The 12,283-nt window shown below is 56.8% G+C and overlaps 1 protein-coding gene across 1 annotated transcript; it reads right to left on the minus strand.

The window, feature by feature from the left end:
• Window positions 1-756: 756 nt before the first annotated feature.
• MRPL37 (mitochondrial ribosomal protein L37) lies at window positions 757-10,605 on the minus strand. The gene is made up of 7 exons (XM_061571675.1): window positions 9,841-10,605; window positions 6,079-6,268; window positions 5,078-5,193; window positions 4,207-4,392; window positions 3,283-3,437; window positions 1,852-2,058; window positions 757-1,201 (listed from the first exon to the last, which is right to left on the minus strand). Exons 1-7 carry the CDS (start codon window positions 10,238-10,240, stop codon window positions 1,124-1,126), a joined length of 1,332 nt encoding a protein of 443 aa, XP_061427659.1. The 5' UTR covers window positions 10,241-10,605; the 3' UTR covers window positions 757-1,123.
• Window positions 10,606-12,283: the final 1,678 nt, after the last annotated feature.

Below are 12,283 nucleotides of genomic sequence, written 5' to 3' on the forward strand. Positions count from 1 at the left end.
AACTACCACGATTCTGCGCTCGCTCGCTCGCTCCAACACCGATCGACGCGGCTTGGAGCCGGGAGCGTGAATCTCCCTCTCGTGGACACCGCCAGGGATCGCGTCCTCGGGGTTCGGGGCTGGGGGGTGAGCGGGGACCGGGTCACTTAAAAAACTGTGAAGACGAAGCGATGGTTTAGAAAAAAACTAAAATCTTAGCAGGTAAGGCTCACTGAGCTGATGCAGCTTCTCTCTGTCCAGAAACGAACCTGGGCCACGAATGACGATTCAACGAAATTGGGGTCGTCGTCATCGTCGTCGTGTGGAAGTTTACAGCAGCGACAGCAGCAGCGGCCAAATCCTCTAAAGACGCGTGGCAATGTTGATTCTAAATGTGGAAGTGATAAACCGGAGGACCCGGAGGAAAAAATCCACGCGACCACGGGGAGAGAGAGAGAGAGAGACGCAAACTCCAAATATACAGCAGCAGGCGTCGGGGTCGAACCCACGATCTGTATACCAAGCGAGGTCGTTGAAACTGGGTTCAATCCCCGGGTCTGTAGTGGGGGAGGTTCGTAAGAGACACCGAGAAACTGGGTTCCTAGCCGGGTTGTGGTCACTGCCTGTGATTAAAGTGGGTAAAAGTTGGCAGTACTCATTTGAGGCCGAGTCAACCTAGGGGATGCCCAGGCCGCGGGTCATCCCCTCTCCATGGCACGCACGCTCACACAGTGCACACACGAGAGGGGAAGCAGAGGCACACGTGGCTTCACTGGGCAAGGTTGCATGTGTGTACGTATCCTTTATTTAGCCACGAGATGGAATGAACCCAACCAGGCACGGTACACAACGCTGCCTCGCTTGCACGGGAGGCCTGGGAGGGACTGGGTGGGGGGTGTTGGAGAGACCCTGGGAAGGGGCCCTGCAGAGGCCGCGCGGTGCAAGAAGCTGGAATCACAGCGACCAAAACCGGAAGTCTACGAGTGGGTGGGTGAGTGAGTGGGTGGGTGAGTGAGTGGGTGAGTGAGTGGGTGGGTGGGTGAGTGAGTGAGTGGGTGGGTGAGTGAGTGGGTGGGTGAGTGAGTGAGTGAGTGAGTGGGAAGGTGAGTGAGTGGGTGAGTAGTTGAGTGGGTGAGTGAGTCTGTCACAGGGCTCCGTTGAGGAAGAAGGCAAGGAAGGTGTAGAAGGTGCTGGGGTTGAAACCTGAGACCCCCACTGGGACCTGGGGGGGGCAGTGGGGAGAGGGGACATCAGCCAAAGTACAGCAACACTCAAGAACACTCTTCCTACCCCCCCCCTTTCCCTACTTCCCCCCCCCCCTTCCCTACTTCCCCCCCCCCTTTCTCTACTCCCCCCCCCCCTTTCTCTACTCCCCCCCCTTTCCCTACTCTCTCTCCCCCCCCCTTTCCCTACTTCCCCCCCCCCCCCCTTTCCCTACTTCCCCCCCCCCCCCTTCCCTACTTCCCCCCCCCCCCCTTTCCCTACTTCCCCCCCCCCCCCCCTTTCCCTACTTCCCCCCCCCCCCTTTCCCTACTTCCCCCCCCCCCCTTTCCCTACTTCCCCCCCCCCCCTTTCCCTACTCTTCCCCCCCCCCTTTCCCTACTCTTCCCCCCCCCCTTTCCCTACTCTTCCCCCCCCCCTTTCCCTACTCTTCCCCCCCCCCCTTTCCCTACTCTTCCCCCCCCCCCTTTCCCTACTCTTCCCCCCCCCCCTTTCCCTACTCCCCCCCCCCCCTTTCCCTACTCCCCCCCCCCCCTTTCCCTACTCCCCCCCCCCTTTCTCTACTCCCTACTCTTCCCCCCCCCCTACTCTTCCCCCCCCCTTTCCCTACCCCCCCCTTTCCCCAGCCCCCCCCAGCCCCCCCCCCCCCACCTGCACAAGGCGCTTGTGCACGAGTGGCCGCGTCTTGGCGAAGTCGTACAGCAGCTGGTCTCCCAGCGTCCACGCCGCGTTGCGGGGGCCGTCGCCGCCCCGCAGCTCCGTGGTGTTGAGCTGCAGCGCCGAGAAGTGGAAGACTCGTCCGTTGGTGGCCACGCTCTGCACCACCACGGGCACGGGCAGCGAGCGCAGCGGCGCCTCCTGGCCGAGGGGGCGGGGGGGGGTGGGGGAGAGCAGAGGGCGACGCAGAGAGCGAATGAGACCCATGGGAAAGAGGTTACATTTGTGGTTGTGAAATGGTTGATGGCACGCTGACGTGTATATAAACAACAGACTTGGGGCAAGTGCTGTTAGCGAGCACGGCACCACGCCCGGCCGCCTTTGTCTCCCCAGTGGTGAGGTTTACCACACCAGGTATTCATTTGAGGCTGAGTCGACCTAGGGGAGGCCCAGGACCTGTTCAAATAATCGTCACCGTTGTTGGCCGTGAGCGGGAATCGAACCCGGGTAGCCAGGTTTAGTAGCGCTAACCGCTACACTACTGCTCCCCACGTACACACACACACACGTGAACGCCTAGGGGAGCAGTACAAAATAACAAGGATTATTTTTCATCAGCTACAAAGTAAGGTCGTTTTTCAACCCATACCAACCCCAGGTGATCAATTAATTAAAAGCTAAGCTGCAGGAATGTAACACATCGGTTATCAAAAACTAAAGCAGCAGGTGAGATTCCTTTGTCAAAATGCCACTTACCGTTGATGACGCAGGAAAATATGACGAGGGTTTTTAAATATTTAGCAATTGCATGATTTTTGAATTAAAATGTTTATTTTTGTCATTTGGGCAACACCAAAAAATCAAACCTGTTGAGGAATATATTTCTAAAGAGTTTTTACTGTACAAAAAATAAATATAGCAAAAACGATTGTATAATCTTTATCCCTTATTTGGTAAGCGTTTCTGCTTAGGTACGCAATGGTGATATGATTTATTTATCTAATAAAAAAAATTATGTACTGCCACCTTTTGTGTACACACGTGTACAAGACAAAGATCCCCCGTATAGCCTTGACAGACTGTAGGGGCAAGTGCTGTTAGCGAGCACCTATGAAGGCCGGAACGGTACACGAGGGGGTGGATGGCCAGCACCACGCCCGGCCGCTTTTGTCTCCCCAGTGGCGATGTTTACTACACACTGCACCAGGTACTCATTTGAGGCTGAGCCGACCTAGGGGAGGCCCAGGACCGGTTCAGATAATCGTCACTGGTGTTGGCCGTGAGCGGGAATCGAACCCGGGTCGCCGGGTTCATAGCGCAGCGCGCTAACCGCTACACTACCGCTCCCCACACACACACACGTACACGTGTACACACACACACGTACACACACACACACGTGCACACACACACACGTGCACGTACCCCGTAGAGTGCGCGTGCCTGGGCCAGCGCGTGCGCGAAGCTGAAGACGAGCATCTTGGCGCGCAGCTGCGATGCGGAGAGCCGGCAGCATTCATCCAGTCCCTCGAGGAGGAACAGCGTGTGAGCGTGGGGATACGGGAACCCCTCTCGAATCCCTACACGGGAGGGGAGGGGGGGGGTACACACACGCGGCGGGTACACGCACACATGGCGGGTACACGCACATGCACACAGGGGGTACGCACACACACCCAAGTGAGCGGCTGGCTCCCTGTAATGGCGAGCGAGCGTCTGGTGAGCGAGCAACCGGGTGAGCGGCTACCCGTGGCGGTGAGGAAGCATCGGCCGAGTGAGTGAGTGAGCGGCCATCCATGCTGGTGAGTGACTGGTGAGTGACTGGTGAGTGACTGGTGAGTGACTGGTGAGTGAGCGAGTAAGCGGCTACCCGTGTGAGTGAGCGGATGAGCGAGCGAGTGAGCGGGTGAGCGACTACCCGTGGCGGTGAGCGAGCATCGGCTGAGTGAGTGAGCAGCCATCCACGCTGGTGAGTGACTGGTGAGTGACTGGTGAGTGAGCGAGTAAGCGGCTGCCCATGCTGGCGAGCAGGTGAGCGAGTGGGTGAGCGACTGGGTGAGCAAGCAGGTTTAACATGCGGGTGAGGGACTGGGAGAGCGAGCGACTGGGTGAGCGAGCGACTGGGTGAGCGAGCGACTGGGCGAGCGAGCGACTGGGTGAGCGAGCGAGCGGGTGAGCGAACGACTGGGTGAGCGAGCGAGTGGGTGAACGAGCGAGTGGGTGAGCAAGCGGGTGAGCGACTGGGTGAGCGAGCGGGTTTAGCAAGCGGGCGAGCGACTGGGTGAGCGAGTGGGTGAGCGAGCGACTGGGTGAGCGAGCGGGTGAGCGAGCGAGCGGGCGAGCGGCTACCCGTGGTGGTGGCCGTGTGGGTGACGTGGACGCGCTGCAGGTCGATGAGCGGGGAGATGGGGGAGAAGTCGGGCAGCGGCTCGCCGCTTGCCGACTCCGTCTCCTCCGGGGACGCGATGCGGCCCAGCGGCGCTCGGCCCACCAGCACCGCGCCGTGCGGGCCCCGCGCGTGGACGCTTTCGGGGCCTGCGCACGCGGCACGGGCAACGTCAACAACAACGTCAGCAACAAAGTCAACAATAACGTCAGCAACATCGTCAACAACAACGTCAGCAACATCAATATCTAAAGAGACGTCTTCAACACGACCTTAACATCAACAATATACGAGTCTGAGTGTACGTGACAGTGAGTGTGTGCATGTGAGGGAGTGTGCACGTGTGCCTGTGCATGTCAGAGTATGTGTGAGTGTGTGTGTGCGAGTGAGTGTGTGAGTGCGAGTGAGTGCAAGTGAGTGCGTGTGAGTGAGTGCTGAGTGCGTGCGAGTGCATGTGAGTGCGTGCGTGCGAGTGCGTGCGTGCGAGTGCGTGTGTGTGTATGTGTGTGTATGTGTGAGTGAGTGTGTACGTGTGATTGAGTGTGTACATGTGTGTGTACGTGTGAGTCTGTGTATACGTGTGAGTGTGTGTACGTGTCAGTCAGTGTGTGTATGTGTGAATGTGTGAGTGTGTGTGTACGTGAGTGTGTGTGTGTACGTGAGTGTGTGTGTGTACGTGAGTGTGTGTTTGTACGTGTGAGTGTGTGTGTGTACGTGAGTGTGTGTGTGTACGTGAGTGTGTGTGTGTACGTGAGTGTGTGTGTGTACATGTGAGTGTGTACGTGTGTGTACGTGTGTGTACGTGTGAGTGTGTGTACGTGTGTGTGTATGTACCCCTCTGCCAGGACACGCCGATCTTGGCTCCCTCCACCAGACTGCGCTCCAGGATGCCCGGGTAGCGTGGAGCCAGGGAGTGGCACACGGTCATGAGGTCTCGCCACAACACCTCGCTGCGCCACACCAAAGACAAAGATACCCCGTGTAGCCTTAACAGACTGTTGGGGCAAGTGCTGTTAGCGAGCACCTATGAAGGCCGCAACGGTACACGAGGGGGTGGGTGGCCAGCACCACGCCCGGCCGCCTTTGTCTCCCCAGTGGCGATGTTTACACGTCGCACCAAGTACTCATTTGAGGTCGGGTCGACCTAGGGGAGGCCCAGGACCGGTTAAAATAATCGTCACCGGTGTTGGCCCTGAGCAGGAATCGAACTCGGGTCACCGGGTTGGGGGTGGCTAACACCGTACCCGGCCGCCTTTGTCTTCCCAGTGGTGATGTTCACACACCGCACCACACGTGCACACCACACATGGGACAGTGTTAGTCTATGGCAGGGGTCGGCAACCTATGGCTCCGGAGCCGCATGCGGCTCTTTACGGGCTGCTTCTTGACGATATGTACGTATGTACAGTATGTACTCAGATGCATTGCGGCTCTTGAAATACTGAATTTTGTACCGAATTGGAAAGAAATGGCTCTTCTTGTTATTTTGGTTGCTGACCCCTGGTCTATGGGTTGGCCCAGTGTTAGTCGACAGTCAACCCCCTGTGGTCTGCGCAACTTCAACGGAGGAGGAACAGCGACACGAACTCCTGAACGTCGAGGCCCTGAACATTAATCTCTTGAACGTCTAGCTGCTGAACATCTACCACCTCAACATCTACCACCTCAACATCTACCACCTCAACATCAACATCTCCCACCTCAACATCTCCCACCTCAACATCTACCACCTCAACATCTACCACCTCAACACCTACCACGCGAACATCTTGCTACTGAACATCGGGGCCCTGAACATCGCGCTACTAAACACGACACCGGAGCGGCACGCTGACCAGAAGCGCTGTCGAGGCGGCCGCGTTTCCCCGAGGTCCCACAAGCGAGCGTGCTCCACGGCCCGCAGGGCCCGGGCCGAGAGGTCCCCGGCTTCGGCCTCGGCCTTGGCGACCGCGACCAGGGCCTGGAGGGATGGGGGCAGGCCCGGCCTCAACACCGACTTAGTGAGCCACAGCGCCTGACGCTCGCCTGCAACGCAAAGACAAAGGAGCACCCCCCGCATGTAGCCTTAAACAGACTTCTGGGGCAAGTGCTGTTAGCGAGCATCGCGTATGAAGTCCGGCACGGCGCACGGGGCGATGGTGTGGCCAGCAGCATGGTGATCGCATGGGGAGGACGGAGATGACATCTCGCAGCGTTTGCTCATCACGTGGCAACTTAACAAAATGCCTGTGTTGGGTGGGACTCCGGAGGGTTTACGACAACGCGCATTTTTTTTACTTGCACGGCGATCGGACACACGGCAAGTAGACACAATGAAGGCTCGCAGTAGCAGCAGTCGAACTTTGCGAGTTCCCACCGACGGCAGGAGGTGGTGGTGGTGGTGGATCACTCACGGGACAGGCCCCTACCTCCACGTGCCATGGCTTTAACCGATGTGACATCGCAGGCCGCGGAATGCCGACGGGTTCTGATCGGTGCTTGCCATATATGATGTGTACAATATGCAGGGGTGCGTCAAAAGTTTTTGGGACACTTATATGGGGCTATCGTTTTTTAATGGGAAAAGAACGGATAAGACACTGCAACATGATAACAAATGTCATGTTGATAGTCTTGATTTGAACCATAGTCTTTGGTTCTTTCGGTAAAGTCACGTAGGGTAGAAAATAAAATAAACCACGACGTTTCGGGCGCAACACAAGCGTCCGTCATCAGGTGGGAAAGGCTACGTGACTTTTCAACGTTTTTTGGGTCAGATCGCGTTATTTATAAATGTATCGTAACCCTCCACCACCCGACACGGCCAATCAGAAAAAAAAAGTGTCACGTTGACAAATGACAAAATAGTTCATTGCTTTAGCCCACCGGTGTGTTGAAGCGTGAAACCACAACATTTACAGTTTTTTAAGTTGTACGACGTTTCGCTGGTAATTGCTTCCGGCATCATCGGGCCATTTTTTGCTGATTGGCCGTGTCGGGTGGTGGAGGGTTACGACACATTTATAAATAACGCGATCTGACCCCAAAAACGTTGATTATGAATAATATTGGTCGCGAAAGCCTGCTACGTGTCAAACTTAATGTTGATAGCTTTAAAAAGTCAAAGAGTCTCCCATTTGTTCGCCATCATTGTTGAGACATTGCCTGGAATCTTCTCCAGGTGGTCTCCAGAGCTCGGAGGCACAAACATTTGTTGTGGAATTGTTGCAAATTCTCAGAAAAGTGTTCACATTTTTCTGGTAGGAGCCTCCTGGTTACACCAGCCCACAGGGGATTATTGTGTCCGTCCGTCCGTCGTGCAGGGAGGGGCTGGGTGGGGAGGGAGGGGCTGGGTGGAGAGGGGAGGGTGGGGAGGGGCTGGGTGGGAAGGGGCTGGGTGGGGAGGGGAGGGTGGGGAGGGGCTGGGTGGGGAGGGGAGGGTGGGGAGGGGCTGGGTGGGGACGGGAGGGTGGGGAGGGGCTGGGTGGGGAGGGGAGGGTGGGGAGGGGCTGGGTGGGGAGGGTGGGGAGGGGCTGGGTGGGGGGTGGGTGGAGTGGGGCTGGGTGGGGGGTGGGTGGGGTGGGGCTGGGTGGGGAGGGGCTGATCACCCCGTGGTGCCCTTATAAAACTCAACGTTTAACCTACTCACGCCGGCTTGTGCCCGCCCTCACAGTCGGGCATATTTGCGGAATACACCACGCCGCCATTGACCCTGCAGGCCATTGACCGAGCAACCCAACGTTCCTACCAGCTCCCTCCGCAGGAATGTGTTATTGAAACACCCTGTACAGATCCCTCTACGTGCAATGATCAGCTGCTCATCACTCGGTGAGGCTCTCACATTGGCCCGCTTGACCCGCTAGCAAGTCGGCCAAGTCACTTTGTTTCTTTACTTCGTGAAACGAATACAAATGTGCGACGTGACACGCTCAAGTACACACCACTATATACCACCACTATTACACACCACACACCACACCACCACTATACACCACTACACACCACTACTATACACTACACACCACACCACCACTATACACCACACCACTACACACCACACCACTACACCACTACACACTACCACTACACACTACCACTACACCACACCACTATACACCACACCACTACACACCACTATACACTACACCCCTACACACCACACCACCACTGTACACCACTGTACACCACTACACACCACACCACCATTACACACCACTACACACTACACTACCAGTACACCACCAGTACACACACCACTACACGCCACTACACACCACTACACCACCACCACACACCATTACACACTAAACACCACTATACACTAAACACCACTATGCACTACACCACTACACACTACACCACCACTACACCACCCCTACACACCACCCCTACACACCATTACACACCACTACACACCACTACACCACCACTACACACCATTACACACCACTACACACCACTACACACTACACCACCACTACACACCATTACACACCACTACACACCACTACACACTACACCACCACTACACACCATTACACACCACTACACACCACTACACACTACACCACCACTACACACCATTACACACCACTACACACCACTACACACTACACCACCACTACACACCATTACACACCACTACACACCACTACACACTACACCACCACTACACACCATTACACACCACTACACACCACTACACACTACACCACCACTACACACCATTACACACCACTACACACCACTACACACTACACCACCACTACACACCATTACACACTACTACACACCACTACACACTACACCACCACTACACACCATTACACACTACTACACACCACTACACACTACACCACCACTACACACCATTACACACCACTACACACCACACCACCACTACACACCATTACACACCACTACACACCACTACACACTACACCACCACTACACACCATTACACACCACTACACACCACTACACACCACTACACACTACACCACCACTACACACCATTACACACTACTACACACCACTACACACTACACCACCACTACACACCATTACACACCACTACACACCACTACACACTACACCACCACTACACACCATTACACACCACTACACACCACTACACACTACACCACCACTACACACCATTACACACCACTACACACCACTACACACTACACCACCACTACACACCATTACACACCACTACACACCACTACACACTACACCACCACTACACACCATTACACACCACTACACACCACTACACACTACACCACCACTACACACCATTACACACTACTACACACCACTACACACTACACCACCACTACACACCATTACACACTACTACACACCACTACACACTACACTACCACTACACACCATTACACACTACTACACACCACTACACACCATTACACACTACACCTCCACAACACCACCCCTACACACCACTACACACTACTACACACCACACCATCACTGTACACCACTACACACCACACCACCACACCACTACACACCCCTACACACTACACACCACCACTACACACACCACCAGAACACTGCACTCCACCAACACACCACAGCACGTGTCAACTCACCTTCCACCAGCTGCGTCCGCGGGTGAAACACGAACGCCTGCTGCTGCTCGCCCCCCACCACCGCCGCATTGTCCGACGTTGCGCGCCTCCCCCCTTGTCGAGGAGCGAGCCAGCCCCGCTCCCAGCTCTCCCGGGGCGGGTGGGCGAGTCCCGGCACGAAGTGCTCGCGGCTCCCGTACGAGACCCGCTCCAAGCCGGGGATGGAGGGCGCCGGGGGGAGCCAACGCCGCGTGATGTCGGCGCGTCGACCACGGGAGGAGGACGACGCCGAGAAGAGACGAGGGGACGACACCGCGGGGTGAGCGGCGAGCGGGGGAGGAGGGTGAGGGGTGAGGGGAGAGAGACGGGATGGTGAGAGGGTGGTCAGGGCTGTGCATGGACGGGTGAGGGATCGGAGCATTGTGGTGGTGGTGGAGAGGTGGTGGTGGAGAGGGTGGTGGTGGTGGAGAGAGGGAGTTGTGGTGGTGGTGGAGAGAGGGAGTTGTGGTGGTGGTGGTGGAGAGAGGGAGTTGTGGTGGTGGTGGTAGAGAGAGGGTGGTGGTGGAGAGAGCTGGTGGAGAGAGTTGGTGGAGGGTGTTGGGAGGGGGGCAGGCGGTGGACGGTCTTGAGGGTGGAGACGCGGGTCCTGGTACGAGGGGGTATCTCTGCTATCAAGGGGGGAGGGGGCTGTGTCAGGGAGAGAGATACAAAGGCGGGCAGGGCGCTGCCCCCGTGTCTCCGCTGAGTCGGCCGCCTCGCTCGCGGGAGAGACTCCTCCGCGTGGCTTCCGGCGAGACGCTGCTGCCGCTGGAGGGCAGCGGAGGTCGGCGAGTTCGCCCGGCGGCCATGTTGGGTAGGGAAAAGGCGGCCATGTTGGGTAGGTGGCTATATTAGGTAGGCGGCCATGTTGGGTAGGGGAAAGGTGGTCATGTTGGGTAGGCTGCCCTATTGGAAAGGCGGCCATGTTGGGTAGGTGGCTATATTAGGTAGGCGGCCATGTTGGGTAGGAGAAATGCGGTCATATTGGGTAGGCGGCCATGTTGGGTAGGGGAAAGGTGGTCATGTTGGGTAGGCTGCCATATTGAGTAGGCGGCCATGTTGGGTAGGGGAAATGCGGCCATGTTGGGTAGGGGAAATGCGGTCATGTTGGGTAGGCTGCCATGTTGGGTAGGCTGCCATGTTGGGTAGGCTGCCATATTGGGTAGGCGGCCATGTTGGGTAGGGGAAAGGCGGTTCAAGTTAATTTATTTGGTCTAGTCCTGTGAGCCATTCGGCTCTTGAATCGGGTGCAACCGCAACAAACAGAAAACAAAAACATGAACAAGAAAACATCTTAAAGTGACTATGTGCAAACAGAAAATCCGAGAAAAGACAGCTAAATATTGCAGAAAAAGCACCGTACACCAACACTGTGTGCAAAAATCCCAGTGGCATGCAAGTCAAACAACAACAACCACAAGACAACTTAGATTAGGTAGGGGAAATGCGGTCATGTTGGGTAGGTGGCCACATTGGGTAGGCGGCCATGTTGGGTAGGGGAAATGCGGTCATGTTGGGTAGGTGGCCACATTGGGTAGGCGGCCATGTTGGGTAGGGGAAAGGCGGCTGCGGTTGTGAATGGGGCAACGGGGGAGGGGCCGGACGGGGGGGGGGGGTGCGTGTCGACGTCACCGAGCGGCGACGATCAGGGGGCGGGGCAGCGCTTCACGCGCTCCCCCCCTGACCAATATGGCTGCGAGTTTGTACGACGCGCTCAGGAAGTGACGCGGGCAGGGCTGTCACCATGGCGACTGTCGCTGGCTGAGTGCGGGGAGCGGTGGCGCTGCGGTTAGCGCCGCGCCTGCGATCCCCCGGGCGAGCCGAGATCGATTCCCGCTCACGGCCAATAGCGGCGACGATTGTCTGAGCCGGTCCTGGACCTCCCTCCCCCCTAGGTCGACTCGGCCTCACACGAGTACCTCGTACGGTGTGTAGTAAACATCGCCACTCAGGGAGACAAAGGCGGCCGGGGTTGGTGTTTGGCCACCCACCCCCTCGTGTGCCCCGGTGCCGGTCGCCTTCATAGATTCTACTCGCTAACAGCACTTGCCCCTACAGTCTGTCGCAGGCTATACGGGGGATCTTTCTCTTTGGGGAGCGGTGGCGCAGCGGTTAGCGCCGCAGAGGAAGTAGTAGTAGTACAACTATGGGACGCATCAGTCAGTACAGTAGCAAGACATTGAATAATCATGAGGCTGGCTGCCTGTTGCAGGCCAAACAGCTTCAAGGGCAATTGCAGATCGGTGACACACGCAGACTGCAAGCCTCGAATTTGGGGTTTGAACATCTCCGCCCATTCGAGACCCAAAGACCCCCTCACTTTGGCATTTCTTCCTCCGAAAAGACACAGGCGGAACCATCAAATCACACACTCACCCGCCCATACACACGCATAAACTCACGCTCTCACCCACCCACCCACATG

Source organism: Lethenteron reissneri, chromosome 48, assembly GCF_015708825.2.
Source record: "Lethenteron reissneri isolate LAM-NWPU_2019-01 chromosome 48, ASM1570882v1, whole genome shotgun sequence".
Taxonomy (NCBI): Eukaryota; Metazoa; Chordata; class Hyperoartia; order Petromyzontiformes; family Petromyzontidae; genus Lethenteron; species Lethenteron reissneri.